Source organism: Oenanthe melanoleuca, chromosome 3, assembly GCF_029582105.1.
Source record: "Oenanthe melanoleuca isolate GR-GAL-2019-014 chromosome 3, OMel1.0, whole genome shotgun sequence".
Classification (NCBI taxonomy): Eukaryota; Metazoa; Chordata; class Aves; order Passeriformes; family Muscicapidae; genus Oenanthe; species Oenanthe melanoleuca.
In genome coordinates, this window is record NC_079336.1 from 99,086,584 (window position 1) to 99,110,868 (window position 24,285).

The window sequence follows — 24,285 nt, forward strand, 5'->3', positions numbered from 1 at the left end:
TCCAGGCTCGTACACAATGGGACATTTCAAAGGATCAACACTCACACAAATCACACCAGTATTCACTGGAACAAAGAAAGGCACTTCCCACATCCATGCCAGATCTTGAGTTTCCTACCTCCAGCTGTTTCCACCATAGATGTGTTTAAAAAGAGGCCAAGACTTTTTTTTTTTTATAATGAGGAAAGTGTTTGTTTTAATATCAAGTGAAAAAATAATCTTTAGAAGTTAACTCTTTCTATGTCAAATTTAGGGCTGAATTTAGTGGAGTGTTTTGGATTATTCTGAATGAAAAGGCTTATGCTGGAAAATTCCTGGCTATCCATACAGTAGCAATTGTCACTGTAATTCTTGTTGCAGAGAGAAATTTGGAAGTGGAAATGGAATAAATTAAGGAGGCACAGTAGATTTCCATCCTTGACTTTTACAGGACTAAGCTCTTATAAGTAACTATGAAAAAAATAGGATTATCCATACAAGCAATGCTTTGGTACATTTATACACATAAATGCTTTCAGGATCTGTCTCTTATTCAGTGGGAATTTTCCTTGTGGGATTAGGCACATCAGCTCTGGGCAGATCTAAGGGCTGAGATTCATCTGATCAATTGGGCCAAATCTGTTTGAAGGGATGCTGGAAAACAATTCTCTCTGCAGTCATGCATTTCAGAAAAGACTCATTTGGCAATATATGAACAGGAAAATTTAAAAAAATTAGAAAAAACATCAGAAATTGTTAGTGAATTTAGATAAAAATCAACCAATTGTTAAAAATGTGTCCTTTTCTCCCTCTACTTTCAAGCCAAAATAGTCTGGAAAAATTTCTTTCAAATTTGAGAAACATTTCCTCCCATATGGAGAACCTCTATCAAGATCTGGCCCCAAGAACATTTTCTGGCTAAGCTGTTATAAAATCCCCAAAGACAGGCTTTATTCTGAAATGCTGACAGTACTAACTGTTGGGATGTACTTGTAATTTAGGTCAGTATGTAATATGTAACACAGGTGTTATTCTTGGTTTTGACCTAAATAGGAGAGGGGAAATTTCCCTTTGCAGACATCTCCATGGATAGATTTAGATGCATAAATGTGCTCACATTTAGATATAAGGATCTATGACTCTCATTTCTTCTCAGTTCTGTTCTATTTCCAGTGAGACTTTCATTTAGGACCATGGGTCTTGATATCAAAAGTGCTGTTGCATGGCAGTAATATAATTTACCTGCTATATGAAAAATCCAAAGAAACCCCAGATATTAAAAGAAATCCATGACCTTCCAAAGACATTCCTCTATCTGCATTCCAAATTAGTCATCCTACTCCTGCACAGAGAATTGAGAAAACTCAGATGCACCTGTGTTTACACCAATTTGACAGTTCAGGGCCTGATCTACATCTCTTAGGAAAGAGATAAGAATTTTTGGGTTTATTTCTACAGCCCATGGATTGGAATCCCGAAGAAAGAGCCATGCCCAGAAATTGAAGTTATTCTAGGTGTGTACTAAAATCTCCTCAGTTTCTTACCTATGGCCTTAGCAAGGCTTTTTGAAGAGATTAAGAACAAAAATTGTAGAATTCTTATACACCTTGAAATGCAGGATCCCTGAGAGAGGAAAACTTTGAGTCCTGTTGAGGAGAAAACCCCAACCCCTTTTCTCCTCAGCTGCATTAAACCAGTGTCTTAAAGAGGCTGTTTTGAATATCTCCTCCTGTGTAGATGTGACTCTCCTCCTTCAGGGCTGTTTTTATTATCTGACAAAGCCAAGGCTTAAGGCTGGAGTGCCTCTAGAAGTGATTTGTCCATCGAGATGGTGATTAAAGAGGTGTGAAAGGCAGGCAGAAGGAACAGGGTGATGGCACTTTGGCATGGTGTCCCCACCTGAGGATGGGATAGGAGAGGTGCAGTGTTTGTCCTGCACTTGGATTTAATTCCATGCCGTGCTTGCAGGGTTCCCAAAGGTGCCAGCAGCTTATCTTGGCACGGGGAATAAAGCCTGGGGGGTTTTAGGGGCTGCAGCTCTCCTGTACCTGCATTCAGAGTTTCCTTCTCCTTCATTTGTGCTCATAAAGCTGAGTCCTGGAGCAGGGCTGGGGAGAGAGTGCTGTGTCCCATGGACCTGGAGTTGGATCTCAGGGGAAAAGATGTGCTCTGCTGCCATCGTGGCAATATCTGGGACCCTGGGCAATGCCCCAACACAAACAATCACACAATGGGAACTATTAGCAAAACTCAGCTTGTGAACTCCGAGTGTTGATTATCCTTAAAATAGTCCTCATCCCGTGTTTAGTGATGAATTGCTGTGGTAAAGTGACTATTCCATTGCGTTCCAAAGGGAGTCAGCTGTTTCACACCACACACACCCATCTGCTTTGTGACCAACACGACGTTTGCAACTGCAGACAGTGAAGGAAAGCCATGGAATGGAAAGCAGCACTCACCAACACACTGCTCCCCTCGCTTCTGGTAGCCTGGAGGGCACTGGCAGCTGAAGGACCCTCTTAAATTGACACACACTTGGTCAGCTCTACAACTGTGGGTTCCAGTTGCACATTCATCTATGTCTTTATAAAAAAGAAAACAAGTGCAATATTAGTCATTAAATGTACTTAAAGACTTTAACCTGTGGAAATGCTTTACACATCTTCAAGCTACCTATGAGTGCAGGCAGAAAGGTTCAAAGGCACTCCCAAGATATCCTCCCAACACTTGCAGCTATCAGAAATCTGGTCATGTTTGAATTCTCGTGGATATTTTCACATATGGTTATTTTAAACATTTGTTTGTCAAATGCCATTAATATTTTGTACTTGTCAGTCTAGAATTTTCTGTAAACTTCTTCCAGCTTCATCAAATTTGAATGGTTTGCCTGTTTTGTTTTGCTCCTTTTTTTTCCCACACTGGTTGGATGTTTCATGCTGAATTACTCCAGATAATTTCAGCAAATGCAGTTCAGCTCTTTCTCAAGAAGGAGAGGAGTTAGAAATATGTTGTTTTGCTGGTACTGAAAAGACTCTGCTGATCTCTTGCATGGTTCCCGTGCTCCATGCTTTGGACAGGGACTCAGAGCTTGGTATGTGGTGCCTTCTCATCAGGAAGAGATCTGCCTCTTGTCATTCCCATGAAAATTCCCCTAATTCAGTCAATCTGTTGGAGTCTCTGGAAACAGTTTATGTATGTTTGTATTAGCACAGTGCAGCTAAAACTGCAAGTTCTAGCCCGATACTTTTCAGAGTAATTCAGGCAGCTTTTAGTTTGCACTCAGTGCAGGTTTATACAAGTATAAAAACAGCATTTCCATTCTGCCTGCTCATTATGACTGCTGGAGGTACTTAATTATAATTAAACTGCATGTGCTGACAAATGAATTACAATTTGCTTTCTCATCTGAACATCCAAAATGTTGGAGAGCTTTTTATTGTAACATGACACAGTACAGTGAAATGACTTTTTGATTTTGGCATCATACACAATTTGGAGACTCTAGGCTGAATAAACAAATTCCTTAAAACTTATGATCTCTAGTTTACAAATCTCAGCTGACCTCTCTATTTGTATAGGCACTGGGGATGTTAGAACATCACCAGTGGCAGATTCTGGGTGGTGCTTTGGAAAAAATGATGGATTCTTTCTCATAACAAATGAAAACAATTTCAACCACAAGATTCAATAAAAAATAAACCATCAACAGTTTGAATTAATTCTCACCATTTACCCTTTTCCCCAAGTGTCCAAATATTTTACATACATCTTCCCATTATTCAACAGGGAAGCTGAAGGCCTTTTATGTTAGGCTGCTCTTTGCATTTCTGCAGAGTGTCAGGGCTGAGGCTGCTGAGCTGGTGCAGGATTTGCTGAGCTCACTCTTGTGTCCTGGCACTGAAAAGCACCTTCCCAGGTGTGAAGGGTTTTGGGGACTACAACTGGCTGCCTCCTGCCACCCCAACATGGGGCAGCTGAAGGCAAGTCTTTGCAGGGAGCTCGTGAGCTTTGTACTCCTGGTTCCTACAAACTGGAAATAAATTACTTGTACAATTCCAGTTCTTTTTGTTGTAGACTGTGCTGGGACAAAGAAAGCTTATTTGATTTTTAGGAGCTTCATATATGAGTAAACATGAGTTGCCTTTTAAGATGGATTAGTTAAAATGCATTGAATAATAAGCTACTCCAGCTAAAATGATTCATAGATTTACTTATGGTCTTTGGCTGTTCCTGATGGTAAGTTCAGCTGGACAGAAAAACAATTATTCCCAATTATTGCCTCCCCATCTGGAAACCCTTGGAGAGTTTTGATGTTCTGGGTTTGTTCAAGGTGGGAAGTGAGGGTGGGCAGGAGAGCAGCCTCTGCTTTCCCTAGGGAAGGGTGGTAAGGCTGCCATGCTTGGAGTGGGTCTGCTCCCAGCTGTGCAGGGAAATCAGGGCTGGTGTTTGAGGGAAATGCAGCAGCAGGAGAACAACAGGCACCTGGCAGGGTTTCAGTGCTGGCATCTCCAGTGCTGCAGTAGTCACAGAGGTGTCCTACTGCTGTGGCTGACACAGGGGTGAGGAAAGGAGTGAAGGTTTCTGTGCTGAAGGCACTGCCAAACATGGATTGTGCTGCTGCAATCCCAGCCCAGCCCTCGTGGAGTATGGGAAGGAGTTAGCAGTGATGCTGCAGCATCAGCCAGAGGCCAGAGAGGAGGCTCCAGCTCTTGGCACTCAGTGTGACCCAGATCACTGGCCATTACAGAAACAGCCTGTTTGCTAGCTGTCCAGAGAGTTACTGGAGAAATACAGGTGTGGGAGCCATCTGAAGGAAGCAACAGCAGCACTGGAGTTTCCTTGGCATGTGGCAGAGCAGCTCCATTTCTCTCTGAGGTGGCAGAGGCAGAGTTATTAATTTACCAATGCACACCTACTTCTCTTCCCATGGGAAATGGAACCATCCCACACTGGGGACTGGGGATTGATTTAGGATTCCCACCTTGTATTTGTGGCTCTTGAGTGAGTAGATTGTCTATCTGCAGTTCTTCAGGGTCTGACCAAACTCAGGTTTCCAAATTGTTTTCTCAGTTATGTTCCCCCTGTAGGGAAATCATTCACTCCCAGGTCTTTAAGGACTTATTTTTCCAGTTTTCCACTCCATGAGATTCCTAGATTTACCATGTCTCTCACAGTGCCCTCTCAGTGACCCTGACAGCAATTTTGAGGTTCCATCAAATCCTGCTTTTAGTCTGTATCAAATAAGGGAATGAGATGGTAATTATACAAAGCACATATTCTTCCCTAAATTCTGCCACATCATTCCATTTGATGTTTCTTGACACAATCCCTGGGCTTAAGTGTGAACAGTAAATGAGGCACTGGGAATACAAACTCTTGGTTTCTGCCTGGTGCAGACACCCATGGCCATGATTTGGTCTCTGAGAAGCCACTGCAATCTGGGGCAAGGGTGGGATACAGGAACATCACAGAGCTCACCAGCTCTAATCCTGAGAGCAAGATAAATTTATCTGACCTTTCCTCTCCAGCATGAATGTTGAATAATGTGTTACGTGCATGTGTATTTATAATAATTAAAAAAATTAAAACAAGGCTCTCCACTGCACACACTTGTCCCTCTGGGGAGAGGGTGAGAGAACAAACATGTGACAGATGTTTGTCATGTTGCTTAATGCACTACTGGAAAGCACTCAAGATACCACAGTGATGAGTGCAGTATAAGAAACAGATCTAGAAAGAAAATGTGGGGCTTTTACAAACTCATTCTTGAGCATCTTGCCTCTACATCCTTTTTTCCAAATTTAGTGTCATCATGATAAGTTCATCTCCAGAACTCTTTTAGCAGCTTGTTCCATAGCTCAGGCTTCTGCCTTAAACAAATATCTTGCCTGATAAGAAAACACTCCCAAATCACTCCTCATCAGCTTTGTTTAAATTTCATTTCTAGATGTTGTACAAGCATTTGTTTGTCTAGGTAAGGTATGTAAATTATACCAGTAACAAGTAATGAAAATGATTTTTTTTTTTTTTTAATATATTTTCTAATCTCAGCTAATATTTCTAAAGCTTGTGTTGTTCATTGCACATGAAAAAGGGCTGTAAGTTTGTATTAGGTAGTTTAAAAACCTGAATGGTGTTTGATTATTGATTCATGCAACCTGTAAAATATAGATTAGTTCTTAAACTCTCTGTGTCTCTGGGACTGATCAATGATGCTGCTCACATTTTTATCCCAGACAGATACATCCTGTAGGGGTGGAAAATTCCTTTGACATGGTCTGGGTGTCTTTAACAATCCTTCTGCAGATCAATCTTACTTGAAAATGGAGCTGGGTTACCTTCAGTGTTTTGATCATTGTAATAACTGAACTCAGGTAAATTATGTAGACTTTCAGTAGGCCACTCAAAGTCAAACTTATCAAGGGATTTATTTGTACTTTGGTTAGAAAAGATATTTGCAAAATGGGTTTGGATTGAGTACTTCAATTTCTGTCTGTTGCTTCTAAGTGTTACATCCAGAATAAGGATGTGACAGTTCTGAGGTTGAGGATTTGCAAAGCACAGAGTTCAGGTTCCCTGAACACTTTGAATTCAGATCCATTGAGCATCATGACATGACAGAGTCTTTAATCTCACTCTGTTTTCTCTGCAGGCTTGTGCTTGGTCAAACCTTGCTGTGCCCAGACTGGCTTGGGTGATGTGGGCCTCTATCAAGCTGCTGAATAAAATCCTTGAACACATGTCAAGGTCAGAGTCTAAGGAGAAGTGGGGAGAAACACAAAAATTAAGGATACCATGTCTCAATTAAATGACATGTGAGCTCTACTGCTCTTCCAGAAATGTGGATGGAAATCCTCAACTATGCTGTGGTAAACAGGGCCTTCAGACCCCAGTGACACCCTGCTGTAAACACTGGCTTTTGCAGCAATTTCCAGGGCTGTTCTAGAAGGTGCCTGTTGGAAGACTTTGCCATCCATAGCTCTCTGCAAGTTCAGAGAATGCTCTGAGTTGCACAGGCAAGTGTCTGGGGCTTGCAGGGTGCTACAGCCATAGTGTGAGAACCATGGAGGGCAGCAGAGTCTGCTCCTGTATTCCTTCAACATATAAATCAACTTGCCTTTCATAGTTTTAATTCCACAAGCCTCACTAATGGCTGTACCCAGTGATTCCCTCATTTTCCAAAAATGTGCCCGCACTGCCTCTTGAAGTGATTTACACAATTCTGTCCCTCCACTGCTGACTTTGGCAGCCTGCTCTGTATTTCAACCACAGTTGTGTACAGGAATTTTGCCTGACCTGCTTTTTAGCTATAGCTTTCCCTAAGCCTCACGTATGGCTCCCACTTTTAGAGGCAGTTTTTCTGCTTCTCTCCTGCACTCCATTCTCTCAGGCTCTTATCTAGATCCTTACCATTTTCTTGCTAGTCTCTCTTTCTGAGCTACAACCCTGGCTCTGTTCCCTTCCTGCTGTGACTCACTTTTCCCAAACCCCCTGACTCATGCTGCTCACTCACTTATGCAACAGCTTAATCTCTGCAATTTGCTTCCTATCATTAGGAGCAGCACATAAAACCAGGAGATGCACTTCACCAGGGCTTTGGACTTTTAGAGAAAAAATGCTGTCCACATCCACCTTCATCTTATTTTAGCCACTTGAAGCTTTTCTCCTCCTTTCCAGCACATACCTGTATGTTGTGCTCAGAGCTGAAGAAATGTTTTCTTAACTAACTCAAGTGTGTCTTGCTCCTGTGACTGAAGTGTGCAGCTCCTTGCTGCTCACTGGCTCTCAAAATATTGCAATGTATTACAGCAACTTCTTGCTCTCTGTGTGCATCCTCCTCTGTCCAAATAAAATGTTTCCAGGTTGCTTTTCTCTATCCTGGTCCATAGCAATCTTAATATTCCACCACATTAAAAAAAAAAAAAAATTAAAATTGAAATTCCTATTTCTGTCCCCACTGCACTGGTGGAGCAGCTGAATGGTTCACAGAAATCCAGATCCATGACTGTCCCACCACTGTCAGAGTTGCACTTGTCATGGACTGCAGAGAACCTGTTCTCAATTTGTTTTGAATGTAAACCATAAATATTTTACTTAATGGGTTTAAATTTTTTGAGTTCTTGGTGTGAGTAGGCCAGAAAGTGACTTGGTCTGTTTTTCTAATGGATTCATCTGAAGAGCAAACACGAGCTCCTACGTCAGCAATGGCACCAGTCAGTCTGATATCAGACACACAGTGATCTGCACAGTGCTGCAGCATCACTGACAATTTACTTAACCTCAGGGTTCTGTCTAAACTTTCCCCTTCTGCCCACTTCATTAACTTCTATTCTGTCTGTGAGAGGTTTTATGCTGGCCTCTTTCAGAAAGAACCACCTGAAGATAACACACTTGGAGAAATTACACCTCTATCGTTCATCCATGAGTATGGGCTTATTTTATTTGTCCAAATTAAGTATTCTGTCCCTTATTTATGTTTCTTATATTGTTCTTGCAACTGAAGCCAAGCTCACTGCTATGTCGTTTCCTGGATCCTCCCTGATCCTTTCTTACACATAGGAACAACATTAGCAACCTCCAAATTCCCTGGTTCCCTCCCCAGCCTTAGCAAGCTATCAACAATTTCTGTCAAAGGCTTTTCTATTTCCCTTGCTACTTCCTTCAACATTTGCAATGTTATTCATCTGGGCTGGATGCCCAGACAGCTTTTAACTCCTTGGTGTTGGGAGGTTGTGCTTGGTGGTGGTAGAGCCCAGCACAAAACCTGTTACATAACATCAGGGCAGGAGGCAGCAGGAGATGAAATATCTGGAGAGGTTTCCCATTCCTGGAGTGGCAAAACCTGCTAATGCAGAGAGCTTCCCTCCAAGTGCTGTCCCTATCCATTGTATCATGAGAGATCCTCTCTAATTCTGCACAGCTCTGCAGCAGCCCAGAACCTCCCCCTTTTTGCTGGTTTTTCCCTTTTAAATTTTCCTTTGCCCTTTCATGTGAGGTATATTGGCCTGATTGCCCTGGTAACAAGTTTTCACAGTTGAGAGAAGGTAACCTGCACAAATACTTGTTTGCACAGGAAAAAGAGATGTGAGAGCCAAGACCTACATTTAAGCAAATAGGTGAGGTAGAATGTTTAAATTAATGAGATTTTCCTGAAAAATGGCACGACTCCTTTGCTGAGCTGAAACATTTTCCCTCTGCAGTTTGAGAGTGCAGCAAAGCAAGTTCCTCGTGGATTCATCTCTTTACTGCTCCTGGATGTCATGGAACAACACAAGAGAAGCAAAGCAGTGATGTGGTAAATGTGCAAAAAGAGAATTGAATGCAAATTGAAATTTGTATTTGGACAAGTTACCCAAGCACGGTGATTCCAGGAACAGGAAGGTACAGGAAAAGCATCTTTCTATTAACAGAACAGAGTTACCAAGCTGTTGTAAGTGAGCCTGCCCTGCAGTTTTCTGTCACCATTATCTATTGTCTCTGGTATGTCCAAAGCAAATTGACTTATCCCACAGAAGAGCTCAATGAGGAGTGAGCCATAGCTTTCAGCACTAGAACATCTCCCACGTGCTTGTGAGCAGCAGGCAGCTGAGAAGGGAGGAAAAAATGAATGAAGCTTCGAACTGAAGCATTTAAAAATGCATTTCTTACTTTCTCCTGCTCTTTCCCTCCCTGTGAGATGCTCCTTCCCTCTCCAGCACACACCAAGCACTCTGAAAGGTGCATTGCACACAGGATTTGGCTCTTAATTCCAAGATCCTTTGGAATTGGATGGATACACCTCATTATCCAATCACAGCAAATTAAATGAATGTGACATAAACCATTGGTCAGGTAACACAGGGATTAAAATGATCACTGCAAGTGAGAGTGGTATGGCTGATACGGTGTTAGTCTGATACAAGGCCACAAATCATTCCCCAAAGGATTTTCTACCCAATGTTACTTCAATGTGTATTGTTAAAGTAAGAACATGGACAGTAATTTGTCCTTGTGTCTAAAGTTTCTCAAAGGGAAAAGCACTTTAGAAGTGCCTCATTAGAAGACCACGTTGTAAACTATCAGTCTTCCCACTCATCAAAATGAAAAGTGTTCCCTGCTTTTCATGGACCTAGATCCATTTAAATTTGTATGATTTGCTTCATTTTTGCTGGAGCCATAAATGGAGTCATTACCATCCCCTAATTGAGAGCAATGGATCTCTGAGTCTGAGTGCTTCAAAGCATGAGTTGCCAGAATGGTAAACTTTTTGATTTGCATTTTGCAATAGCTTATTTTTACTTTCAGTAGAGTATTTCCTGCTGTTGCTTTCTTGTGATTTTATGCTAGAGGTCTAACAACTTGTGCTTTTTGGTTCATGCCTGCCCAAGTGAGGATCACCCACCCATGATGACCAATACACTTGGCCTGTGCTCAAAAACAACAAGGGTGGATTAAACTATTCCATTATTGCAGATGAAAGAGTTCTCCCCGACATCTGGCATATCATCTTCAAAACTGATATGGAACATCTCCATAAATTCAGCTTAACATTGTTTTTGTGAGTGTTCCAAAGTATTTTTAACATGAAGAAATAGCATGCAAACTAATTTCCTATTTGAAAGTAAATGTCTTGTTCTTATTTCTAATTCACACAGTTATTAAAAAAGTTGAAAAAAAAAAAAAAAGGATGATCACTTAACTTGAAGCATACTGGTTTGTTTACTTAAGTTAATGGAAAAGCTAGTCAGTGTTTGATGTAAAGCTGCCCCCTTGCTTGAAAGAAAACCAAACAACTGCTTATGAATTATGAATATCTCCTAATACTTTCCAGAATTATCTGAAGGATGTATTTTTTTCTTAATTATGTACACTTAAAAGTTCCAAGTTCCCTCTTCATTTCCATTTTGTTTATTTCTCTCCTTGGAAACCTCACAAGCATTTTCCTTTAGCTAGGCTTGACTGAACAAAATATCACTGCTACAACCTGCAACATTGGGGAAATGAAGGCCTGAAAGCTCACTGTGGTTTTTAATTAGGAAGTTGAAGCTCATTAAAGCTTTGCAAGCCTTTTCACAGCACTTACACTGGCAGCTGCTGGATCCCTGCAAAGGAAAATATAAATATCTACCCAAAAAAGTGAATTCAGGGCACACTTCAAAAATCAACTTTCATTGATACAGCTCAGAAATCAGCTCCTGAAAAAAGTGTTGTTTGTCTTCTACTGGTTTAGTCCCAGGCAGAAGCACAGGAACCTGGTTTTGGGGCTTTTTGGTAGTGGACACAAGAAACAAGTGAGCTTTAGAAAGAACTTCACTTGCAGGACAAGTGACTTAGAATATTTGATATGTGACCAGTTTATCCATACCATCTCCTTCCCCTGCAGCTTTTGCAGGCTGAATGAGCCTTTTTAGGAATTCCAGTTTCCAAGCTGAGAACATTGAAGTTCAAGCTGAGTTCAGTAGCAGCTCTCTGAAGGAGAGGGCTTATCTAAATGATGATATTGTTTTTAGCACTAATCATCCTATCTGTTGGCAGTACCAACATGCTGCAATCTCCACAGCTCCCCATGTAAATAAGCAGATTCCTGATGCTGTTCCAGCCTCAGAAATGCCTTTGAAGGCATTATTTAGGTCTGAATTTTTCCTATGTGGTTTATGGGATGCTTTTAGCATGTGGAGGTACCCACAGCTGCCTTGTTTTGAATAAATGTATCTAAAACATTTTAAAATGTTATGGGCAGGCACTGGGCTGTGAAATAGAAATGGTTAAAAGAAATTCCCACTTTCATGCCTTCTACAACTTCTGAATGATAGAAGAATAAAAGCAAATGATGGAAATAGTACTTAAAAAAAAGACACATCAGTTGATTTCATCCAAAATATACTCTAGGGATGGGAGGGGACTGGAAGAGCTGGGATAGAAAAACACAATGTTCAGGTTGCACAGTTCAAGTGAAGTGAGAGGATGTGCAAAAGTTAAGGTTTCTGTGGCAATATAAATTTGATTATGCCAAAACCAAGCAGAGTTAGTTCTGATCTTACAAAACCATCAGGTTCTGGATCTGATAAATTCTTGTTTGTCTGTTTTGCCCTAAGAATTCTTATTAACTGCCTCCTCCTTAGAACTTAAGTGGAAAATTCAATTTTCCATGTAATTCTTCACATGAAGAGGGCTTAAAATTGAGTTGGAAGTTTTAAAAATTCTTTGTTTACAAGAGAATAGATACAAGAAGTGAAGCCAGGCAGGATCAAAAGGGAGGCAGAGCAGGGGAAAAGAAATCAATCCTTTAAAGATAAAATAAAATAAAAAAAAAAAAAAAAAAAGGAAAAACAGAATGGATACTTAATGAAGGAAGGAGAATGAACATGGGAAGAGCAAGTCAGGAGCCCAGGGGAGGTTGTGGAAAAGGGGAGATGGATGAGAGGGGTAACTGAAATAAGCTGAGGGTGTGCAGTCCACTGAAGTTTGTAAGTTAGAGCACTGCTTGGGAAGTATTTGTTGTTCTTTCAAAAACCTGACAAAAAATTCTGAAAACTGAAAATTATTATTATTTTTGGCCCCATTCTAAGATTTTTCTGGGGTTTAGCCACATTTTTTTTCCGTGTTTGGGAACAAAAAAAAAAAAAAAAGAAAAAAAAAAGACACCAAAAAATACTTTGTTCTTTCAATGAGTCAGTAATAAATAAAAATGAACATTCTAAAAACCAGAAGTTTCCTTGGGAAGAGAGAGCTATTTTCTCTTCCAAATTTCCTTTGCCTTAAAATTGGGATGTGCTCTGCTCTCAGGCTGAGGATCTGCCTTCCCAGCTGCCTTTAAGCAATCAAGTAGAAGCAGCAATTGGGACAGCTTTGCTCCTTTCTTTTATTTTTTTTCTTTTTTCTTCCCCCTGGTGTTTGGCTGGGAAGTTACATGGGTTTGCCTCAGAATAGATGCTGTGCTACCATAATCCTGGCACTTTTCACTGAAAATGAGATTTCAGCAGTGTTTCCTAGAGTAAGTGGAGAACTCCTGAAGCATCCTGAACATCCAGCTGCAGGGCTGGTGGGAGGGGGAAGTGCAGCAACCTGCTTTGTTTGCCTGAGCATGTGATTTATTTTTTCTTTTTCTTTTTTATTTTTTTTCTAAATACCTTGTGATCTTCACAGACTCCTGGCAAAGCTTAAAAGGTTAGTTTGAGAAGGGAGTGGCTATCATTTGTTTAGAAAATAAATAGCAAAAAGTAGGCCAAATACCAGTAAAGTTCCAGTTTTAAAATATTAAACTAACACACAACATTGCTGACCTGGAAAGGTCACATGAAGTGGGAGAAAGGATGTATTTAGAGTGATTGCCAGGCAGGACGTGGGATCTCTCACTGACTTGGCAGTAGACACTTCAGCTCTATTTGCTGTTTCTAATGCTCCCTATTTGCTAAGTTCTTAAGTTTGACAAGATCCATGCTTTATTTGTCAGTATTTACATGATATTAAGCAAGTGTGTAAATCCATTCTGAGGGTAACCAAGGCCTGCTTTTCCTGCCTCATCTTTGGATAGAGACAGGATGCTCAGAAACCTGGGAAGAGGGAGGCTTGCAGGGGGTTTTCCTTTGGGGAGTGCTATCAGATACCAAGGGTACTTGTAACAAGTTAAAATTTGCTAGATCTGGTGGGATAGATCCAAATCTATCAGTGTGAGAGTGAGGAAAGAAATGACAATAGAGCTGTTAGAGTTCCTTCAGAAGAAGCAGGAAGATTTAATGGAAATGTAAAGATGTCAGCATCCCTCTCTATGGCCTGACTTTAGGGCTCTTGGCAAGCGTGGAGGAGAAAACCCAAGGCAGCAGATAAATAATTGCTGCCACATCATCCCAGCACATCATCATCACTGCTGGATGAGATGAAAGGTATTTACAAACCAGAGGCTGCCAGCAGAACACAGGCAGCCCCAGCTTGATCCAGCTCCAGCTGTAATCAATAGGAGCCTTCAGCTCAACCAGAGCCTGAAGAGCAAACTGGCTGCTTTTTGAAATGTCTTGCACGGTGAGTTCTGTAAGGCAGAGCTGCAGCTCAGCAGGAGCGGGGCGTGGAGGGATTGTTTGGTGGGCTTCAAAATTGTACTTTCCACTGACAACTGAAGCCCCATTTTTCCTTCTCTCCCCTAAATCCCCCACTCTTCTCCTGTTTTTCTTTCCCTGTTCCTCTGGGTTCTGCTGTTCTAATTTTTCAAGGCAGAGAATGTGCCTTTGTTTGTGAAGAGCAAGGCGAGTTTATGGCACCCTATTCATTATATTTATGAATCATATCTAACTGAATTTTTCCCATAGCCCAAAGGTGGCTGATTGCCCAAAGGCACTGCTCTAATGCCTGTGTTTTCTATTTATAAGGTGCATTTTAGTTTACATCAGAAGCTGAGGCAAAGACTTCTGCTTGATATCACTTCTGCCAAATGAAACCCACAGAGAAAGTGTGGCCAAAGGAATTCTGTACAAAAGTTGTCCGGGCTCTGTAATTTTGTTCACGTGGGTGCATGGTAGTATATACCAGCTGCCAATAAAAACAGTCTAAAATAGATACAGCCCTGTGCAAGTCTCCAGATGATCTTCAAGTGTGCAGAACACAGGTGAGGGAGCAGGGGGAGACAACCAGGCTTTGTCAGGACACAGCCCGGGCAGAAATTCAGCTTTTGCAAGGTGGTGGTGAGAGGGGAAGCAGCTCCTCCAACAATCCCTGCTGCTCCCTGTAAGTCTATGAAATTCCTGAAAGAGCACTTCAGAACCAAATTGAAGAAAATTGTTGCTTTTGAAGCCATTTGTGGTTGTGACCGAGTGCGGGCGCTCCCCAGAACGTGTTGATGCTCCGTGAGCCAAGGACAGGGAGAAATGAAGCCCTCCAAGGAGGGAACATTGGTCTGGGCCATTGCTCCAGCTCAGGAGAGTCCTGGATCTCTGTCAGGGGCTGGAAAGCTCCAGCAGCACGCAGCCCAGGACACAGGGAGGAGATCTGTGGGACAATCATTAGCACTGATGCCTGTCCAAACCGAGCCTTTTGCCTCCGGAGAACGGCAGGAATAAAAGCAATTGGCTTTGCAGCTACCAGGGGGAAGGGAGGAACAGGCCCTGACAGATTCACTGGACAAGTTTTTTAATGCTTTGTGGCTTGGGAGGTTTCTCTTGCTTCTGGCCCCAGGAAGAAAGATGAGTGGGGAAGCTTTAGAATCATAGAATGGTCTGGGTTGGAAGGAGTGTTAAAGCTCATCCAATTCCAGCCCCATGTCGTGGGCAGGGACACCTTCCACTATCCCAGGTTGCTCCAAGCCCTGTGCAACCTGGCCTGGAACATTTCCAGGGATGGGGCAGCCACAAGTTCTCTAGGTAATCTGTGCCAGGGCCTCACCACCCTGACAGCCAAGATTTTTTTTCCCTAATATCCAATGTAAACCTCGCTAATGCAAAAAAAAAAAAAAAAAACTGAAAAAACTCCCTCTCTTTCTTGTAGCCATCCTTCCTGAAAAAGCATTGAGGACCTTTTCCATCAATTTTTTTTCTTTTCCTCTCAAAGATTTTTTGCTTGGGTCTCTTTGTGTTCCATTCCCCACTTTAAAAGGCATGAGATCCCAGATCTTTCTGCTCTTGCAAATGGAATGTATGAGCCAAGTGCCAGGGATGCCTGTCTGCATCCTGGCACATCTGAGGGATGCCCAGGACATCGTCAGTACATTGTTTGGCACTGCCTGGCTGGCTGGAGCTTTAAGCAGACAGCCATGAATGTGTGATTAAAATCCACTGCAGAGGTTCATGGCTGGGCAGGATCCACAGGGAAACATGAGGGCCTCAGATGCTGCTGAACACAGGCCAATGGTGGCTGGTCAAAAGAAATTCTGCTCATAAATTCTTGCAGGATGGGAGAAGAGATTTCTCAATTTAGACTTTCATCAAAGCTATTGGAAAAAGCTGTCCATCACACTTAGGTTCTCTTGCTGCCTCAAGTGCCTTCCAGATGGATTTAATTCCAGTGCATTGATTGTCCACTTGGCTTTGCAGGGGAGCAGGTCAGGGCAAGTCCATGCCATCCTCACTGAGCTCTGCATGGCAACAAAATTGACTGGTGGCTCCTTCCTCGTGGAAGTGCTGTCTTCCAGGAACTGATGAAGCAAGAGGTGAACTGGCAGAAGATGAATCTAGGGAAGGCTAATTATATCCAAGTAATTAATGCCAAGAGCGAAGAATAGAATGAAGAGGTGAAGCAAGGAGAGATGCAGCTGAGTATTAGGAAGATGGTTTGTTTGTAGTGGAGAAAGAATAAATATCTACTGGCACATTCATTTCTTATCTATAGTATAAAGGAGGGAATCACTTCAAATTCTAAAGCTAAAGTGTTTTTAAGTATTTTTTTAAAGTCATTTACTAATCCTATTATCTATGCAATTATACTTGTTAGCTGGAATAACCCAAACCAATGTGTGCAACATTAACCATTCCCCCAAGCTAATCAAACTCAAATTCATTGTGTAAATTTGGGAGATCTGACCTGGATTTCTCTGTACTCTTGGGTTTCAGAAGCTCTGGCTGTGGAGAAGGATTCCCTTGTGCTGCTGCAAACCCTGAACCAAAACCAGCACCATGTTCAAACAGCAAACAGAGGAGAGAGGGGACATTTCAAAGGACAGCAAGAACCAGGTAATAAAAATTGTGGGTTGTAGAGATGTTTTTTAAAGCTTTTTCAAGAGATAAGGTTTCCAGGCAGGGACTGCTGAAGAGGAGGGAAGGTTTTTTAGCAGCCTTGAAAACATTTGGGCTTCAGTTGATTGAAAACTTTCATAGATAGCATTTAACCAACTGCCTTGATTTAGAGGCTGGATTTAATTAATCAGATGCTACCAATAAATATGCAAAACACAATATGCATTAGTGGAAGGCTAATGACAAGATTGCTTTCTAGCAGTTAATTGAACATCCTCTGTAGTGAGATCTGTATCTAAATTTATTTAGGATCTAACACACTGTTAGTTTGCTTTGGAGATTTCATGGACAGGCAAAAAAAAATCAGCACAAAAGAAAATAAATAACAACTCAGCTAAATAACCACAGGGTCTTCTGAAAGGATTTCAGAGATTCAAAAACACCTCTGACAAATGAAATCCAAGTCATGAAGGTTCTAGTACCCTGTTATTTTCTGGACTGGGAAGTGTTCAGTGTGTTTTAGGATCAAGTCCAAACAATTTTTAAGGAGTTAGGTCTTGTTTTCAATGAAAGGAAAATAAAAAGGAAGCAAAGTATAATAGATAAGTAAGGCTAAATACATATTAAAAACAAAAATCTTTTCAAAGCAAAGAACAATGACCTCTTATCTACAGAAGGTTCAACAAATAGGTTAATTCTTCATATTGTCTTAAAACTCTTGGGCTTGATTTATTATTCCCCTTATTTGTGCAGGAATTTTTATTTACCCCACAAGGTTCACACTTATTGCATGTACATGTGCTTGCCCAAAATGTCCAGTGGTGGAGAGCAAGGCCCCTTGAGCCAGAAAAGGAATCTGAGGTTCCTGGAAAGATCTCTGTGGATGCAGTTACGTGTCATTGTGTCCCAAAGCAGCCCCTGCATTCATCTGCTCCAGAAGGGACAGAATGGATCTGGTTTGCAGATCATCAACAAGTTGGAAGTTCAACTTCCAGGAGGGATGAGATTTTACAGAGAAGATACTGAGGACATGGTTCTTGTAACCAAGCCTGGCCTCATTTCCTAGAGAAGTGGCACGAAGTATTTAGTGAGTAAAAGTGACAGCATGGCCTCATCTGGCACTGCAAATTCACAGTCCTGTTTGGAGTCACCATAAATCATCAGCTGTAAAGTATCTGCTTTCCTAAAGGAGCAGCTTTATTCCATTAACATTTTGAAAGTGACGTTGCTAATTGTACCCTAATTTATCCAGGAGCACAGTGTGAACTGCTGTTTTCAGTCAGGTTTTGGCCCTCCCTGCCAAGAGTTTAAGTAAAGAAAAGAGGAATGGAGAGTCAGGGATTAAAGAGAAACAAGAACTGAAGGCTATCTAGAAGGGGCAGCACTATGAGACAAGCTGGGATATTCAGCAGAGGGATCTGAAAACCATCCCGGCAGTGCAAGTGCAAGCTGAGTAAACAGCCAATTCCTCCAGATCAAGGCTACTCCCTCCCATACTCTCAAGCATTTCCTACCCACCCATGAGTAGGATCAGCCTGTGCCTGGTATTGCAGGCTTGCTCTGGCAAGTTTTGTAGTGAGGGGTTTTAAAATAAAAGTTCCTAGCAACAAGGTGAAGGGCTGATTGAGGCCAGCAGTGAGCAGTGGTGTAAACCCAGGCACGTGCAAAGGAAAATACTGGGATCTAAGTGTGTGCTTTAAATGCTGGAGTGCAGCTGAAGGTGTCTTAATATGACACTTCAAATCACAAACAGGGGTTTTGTTTATTAAAATCAGTCTTGGTGCACTCTCAGTACTTTGAAGCTTGGTGGGCACTAGTTTTGAAAATATCTGCAGTTATTCAGAGTTCAAGTAAGCACAGTCACAGGTCAGTGAATCTTCATGTCTTTCCTTGTTTGTGGATACACATTGCTAGTATTAATTTTTTTTGTTGTTTTTAACTGGAAATGAAAAAACTGCAGAGATACACTTGTAGCAGGAGTTGGATCCTGGGAGGTTGGGAATGACGTTCAGCCAGTCTGCTCCTCAGGAAAATGTTTTCATTCAAACCTAGGGCTGCCCAGAATTGTTACCTCCTCTTATGGAGAACACTTCCTCACCTGCACATTTGTAAGAAAACAAACCCATTTCCCCCCAAGCCTGCATTTTTAGCACATCTTTTGTCTGTGAATTGTAAGGAGGGATTCTGGATATAGGAAAAACCTTTTTTACCATTAGGGCAGTCAAGGTGTGAAACAGGTGCCCAGAAAAATTCTGTGCTCTCCTTCTGTAAGGTTTTTCAAGCCCTGACTGGATAAATCTCCCAGGTCTGATCTCAGAGCTGAGCAGGATGTTGGGCTGGAGACCTCCCAAGGCCACTTCTCACTTGAATTATTCTGGGCTGCTGTGAATGTACTCTAAGCTATAAACCAGCATGGAGAACTCTACCACCTTTCTTTCCTCTGACTTTTCTTCAGGCAGGAATTGAGTGCAGTGAGGTTTCTGATTAAAATTCTGATTGTGGATGCTGTCACACTTCTTTTTTTAATGCAACCTGTGCAGCAATCTAAATAAATTCAGCCCAGCTGTGAATTAAAGAGAAGAACTGTAAGGAAACCAGCTGGTCACCACTGGGCTAACTTGTGAAATTAGTGCTAAGAATAGTTAACAATGGGACACAAGCATTTGATTTCTCAAATTAAGGACAAATGATAGGAACGGAAAAACCTGCATATTATCACTGCAGTTTTCAAGGGCTGTTGTCTGTGCAGCCCATCCCAAGTGGATCCCAGAGGGACGGTAATGCTGTCTGGAAGCTGGCTGTGTGTGACAGAGCAGCTCTGGAGCTGGGGGCCGCGGAGCCGAGTGCGTGTGCGCTGTTCCGCGGGGATGGGCTCCAGGCAGGCAGCTCCTGCTCAGAGCTGCAGCCAAACCTCAAACCTTCCTCGCTCTGTGCTGCCTTCTCGCTGCCTTGCCTGCTCTGACACCCCCGGGGCTGTTCTCGCTGGCTGAAGCCCCCGATGGCCGCGGAGATGTGAGACTCCCAGCCGCTCCCTTTGCTCTCTTTAGTGCTTTGCTCGCTGCTCGGGGCAGCAGGAGTGGGACCCCACCCTGAGGACCAGGCTGTGCAGTGGCTCCCCAGCCCCTGCTTGGTCACACTTGAGGCATGTGAATGGAGCCCCCGGGGCTCCCTCAGCCTCCACCAGCCAAAATGTGCTGAGGCCACTTTTTGGCTGGCTTGGACGTGACAGATACTAAAACAAAGAATCAAATGCAAGGAATGATACAAGCTGCTCCCGCTGCTGCTTTTGTCCCAAATGCACCACTGAGCACAGGAATTGAGGGGTGTGATGTGCTGGTTAGGTCACACATCACAGAATATCCCGAGTTGAAAGGGACCATGGAGCCCAGCCCTAAAGGTAGGGAAGTGTGTGCCCCACAGGGCTGTTCAGAGCAGGACAGTTCCTTCTCCATGCACATGTTGTGCAGGAGAATGGGGCCTTGGAGGGCTCTGGAAGCTGTGCCAGTACTCAGTGTCACTGAATTTCAGTGCTGCATGCTCTGCCCCACGGAAACAAACCCTGATTCCTATGATGACAGTGTTCTGATTTCTTTTTGATATAAAAACTGTATTTGACAGCTAACAATCAGATTATTTACACACCACTTTGTCAGAATTACAAAAACTTTTGTCTGAATTTCCCAATGGTTTTAATTTTTTAACAGAACTACACTGGTCTGTGCTCTCCCAAAAGAGGATGAACCTTCTGCAGCCTGTAGGGCCAGGAATGGTTCCATTATGGGACTGGACATCAGTCCACCAGACTGATTAACCAGAGCTTTGAGGATTTGGCTTTGTGCTCAAGCCACAGGTAACAGCCACCAAATCCAGAAAGATGGAAAACACAGACTCTGCTTCCTCAAACTGGGCACTGGGAGATACCTCAGGAAAGTACAGACATCACCAATCTGTTCTTCAACAATCAACCCCATCCTGACATTCCTTACAAATTGAGGACTGCCCTAAGCATAAATTAGGTTTGTTAACCTTTTCAAAAGATGCTGATTTTTCACTTCTGCTCCCACTGTATAAAATATCCAGACCTTTGTTTGATCAAGTTCCTAAACTGTTGGCCTCACTCCTATCCCATGGCACAGGTTTTCCTTTTGGGGGAAAGCAGCTTTTCCTTTTGGGGGCTTCTCCCACCATGCCACCTTCAACACCACAAATAGTCAAACTGTGAATTTCACAGTGGGAAAAAGAAGTTACAAACCTGCCTTGATTATTTCTGTATGCTCTTGCTACACTTTAATCTGCTGTTAAAACCTCTCTTCATCCCCAAGCTGCTGCTTTCTCCTGCTGCTCCTGTTTTTCAGTGTCCCCCTGTCCCAGGCTGTGCAAACAGCTGCCCTGCTCCTGATCTGTTTGAGAGGGAAGGAAACCAAGCAAGTGAACTATTCCTGCATCCCAAACAGCCCCTGCACGGCTCTGGAGCTGGGGAATCCCCCAGGAAGCTTTTAGGAGGGTGGAGAAAGCAGAGACAAGATCAAGACCAGCTCTCTAAAGCTGTGCTGAGGGTGTTCGAGGGTGTTGCTGGGTGGATCCCCTTGGCTGGTTTTGGGGTTTGGCTCTATTACATGGCTGTGCTTTCAATTTATTTCAAAGGTGCCTGGAGCCTTGTAAATCTGCATACATAGTAAGGAAGAGATTCTCCTCACAGTGGATACTGAGCTCTGAGTGTAACCAGAATGGAGAGAATGTTTTGATTTAAATACATAATGAAGCAACCTTTTCATAAAAATATCTTGTCTAGAAATGGGGAATTTTTCTTTTTATAGGCATAAAGAGACACATTTGCTAACAGAGAAATACTTTGTCTTGGAACACACAGAGAAAAGTTTTCCCTTCCCCAAAATCATCCTTTTTCACGTGCTGATTAATAGATTAAAATCTGTGAATAGTTTCTGGATTGTTTAAATAATGGTCAGTGTTTACAGTGGGGAAAATAGGTGGGTTTTATTCCTGCACCCAACTTTTCTTGCACAAATGCTATCAGGAGTGTGGTTCTAACTCTCTTCCACTTCAGGTTAATTCAAGCTGTAAAGTTCTGCTCCTGCAAGCACCAGAAGTGTTAATTCTATCATTTTTATCTGCTTGTATAGTGCTTTCCTCTCCAGGGAAAAAGTGCAGGAAATTTCAGCAATATCTTTGGGTATTGCAACCATCCTCAAATTATTTTCTACTCTACTCCAGTGACACATAAGGAGAGAGTGGGAAAGAAAATTTGTCCTGATGCTTCAAGTGAAGCCAGATAAGACTGAGGAAGGTCTGGATGCAGAGTACATACAGGCAGGATGATGTCAGAGAACATGTTTTTTCTTTCCCCTTGGGAAGTGGGAATGACTTTTGGATTCTGCACTTTTTCCTGATTTAGTCTCCAACAACTTCTGGGAGGAATGAAGTCAGGTGTCATCCACAGCCCACAGGGGCAGAGCAGGGGTTGCTCCAAAGCACTAATTTCTGATGTGATTCTGTGCTCACTGCCCTGTGAAATATTCCTGTATTCCTGCTTTAACTCACTGCAGGCATGACACACAAATCCTTGTTTTACCCAGGTCACTTTTATCAGTTCAGAGTTCTGTGGAGAACTGGCTCCTGATAAGAAAGTCCCTTGAGAACAAATTCATTTAGGAAGAAAGTGCTTTAAAACCTACAAGCAAGTATTTGTTGCTTCTAAAAGTATATTTAATTCCACTTACTCTGTATCTCAGATACTCAAAATTCACTCCAGAGTAAGTTTAGACAAGAGAGAGATTGTTTCTCCTGGTTTTTATTTTTATAAGATAGGTCATATCAGCTAAAACCACACTTAAATTTCTGCTCACTTTGTCATGTTTGATTAATTTGCTCCGTGCAGGACTGTTATTAAATGTTACCTTATTGTCAACCTCTCTAAAACCACACAGAACACTGTTACATGTCAAAAGTCCTTGCATTTCCCAATTTTAAGTACTCCTGACAACTGGCAGCTGTTACAGTATTGATAAAGATTTCTTTCTAAATTTATGATGCTTCAAGATATTCAGGAACTGATTGTCCACATTACTGCTTTTCTGAAATTAGGGGGGTTTATATCTCATGAGATACTTTTTTTTTCCCCTGCTTGAATTTCTTTAGCTCTGGTGAATTTTAATTGAAATTGAAACCCAAACTTAACTCTTGGGTAATGCCCAGTTTTGCAGAGCAATCTGCCTTGTCAGAGTTTGTCTTTGGCTTCCATCTGATAGTGGGATTGGTTTGATGGCACATGTTCTGCCCAGTTACCTGTTCACAGCAACCCCACCCATGCAGGCAGATGCACATAAAAACCCTGGAACAAGCTCTGACTGTGCTCAGGAATCTCCATGGAACATCTGTGCAGGCACAGGCTGGACATGCTCAAGTGCAGGGTCAGATTTGCTTAAATCACCTCACACCAGCTCATGCACCAACCAGGAGTTCCCTTCAGGTTCAATTCATCTTGTAAAGGAAGGCTCAGCAACATCTTCTCATCAGAGCTGATCAAAACAGGCTTAATTAATTAATATGTCCACTCAAAGCATGGATTTTTAAAATCAGGAGTTAATAAAGTCAGATTTGGAGCTTCCCAAAGTAAACATCCCTTCACACACTGAATCTTTTATCATTCCCTTGAAGAATTCTCCTTTAAAGTTATTTATTTAAGCCTTTCAGTAATAGCAACAAAGGGGCTACTGAATATCTAATTTTAAAAATGCTTAATTGTATCCCAAGCTCTCATTTTATCAGAAAAGGTCTAATTCATTTCTGAGCCTCAAGAATTTTTCTCAGCACTGTAGCTTATAAAAGAGTGTGTAACCAATGTTTTCTTAGTCACTTTTTTCAGCTTTGATCATATAATTATACCTAACAAAAATTAGACATTTCTCCACTCTGCTTACAACAGGACCAACCTTTAAGATGATTTCAGATTAACAAATGAGACACAAATGGGAATGAGCATTAAAGGTATTTTATAATAACTATGTGTGTGCTAAAATACTTCAGAGCTCTGTAATTAGCAAATCCCTCTTGTATTTTTAGTAAAGTTAAAAGGTAGATGAAAGAAGGTACAAGAGTATTCTTGTGTATTTAGTATAGGGTTTTTTTTTTTTCAGGTTACATTTTGCTGTCTGTTAAATTATGACAAATAACTTTCTCTCTAACACTGTTGCTTTCTGACTGCTATGAAAACAAAACTTAGCAAATCAAAGGTGAAACAGAGATTTCTTTGTGGAATTTTGTACTTTTTACCCATGAACTTTATATGTCTGATTACCTATTCCAGATACCCTTGTCATACAGAGAACACAGATCTTACAAGCCCTGTTCAGATCTCCCAACCTTGTGGACAGAAGCACCTAAACTTTGACAGGTATGTGGCAAAATTCTCTTTCATAAGAACCCTTCAGCACAAAAGAGGCTTAAATTTCTTGTGACTTATTCTAGACCATGCATAAATGATGATAGCCCAGAAAAGGCAGCTCAAAAAGCATCACAGAGGGGAAAAAAAAAGAATGTGATTGTAATGAAAGGGGGTGGTCAAGCTCAGCTTACATTAATCCCAGTTAACAGAGACACAGCACAAAGGGGTTGCCATGACAAAGTGCTGCACAACAGGAGTTGACTACAC

General features: G+C 41.9%; 1 protein-coding gene across 2 annotated transcripts in view; it reads right to left on the reverse strand.

The window, feature by feature from the left end:
* Nucleotides 1-24,285, reverse strand: part of EFEMP1 (EGF containing fibulin extracellular matrix protein 1) — a 46,061-nt gene that overhangs the window by 10,729 nt on the left and 11,047 nt on the right. For both annotated transcript variants that reach the window (XM_056486643.1, XM_056486644.1), the window contains exon 5: nucleotides 2,439-2,561. In XM_056486643.1, coding sequence (XP_056342618.1) covers nucleotides 2,439-2,561 — 123 coding nt within the window. The remainder of the gene's footprint in view (nucleotides 1-2,438; nucleotides 2,562-24,285) is intronic.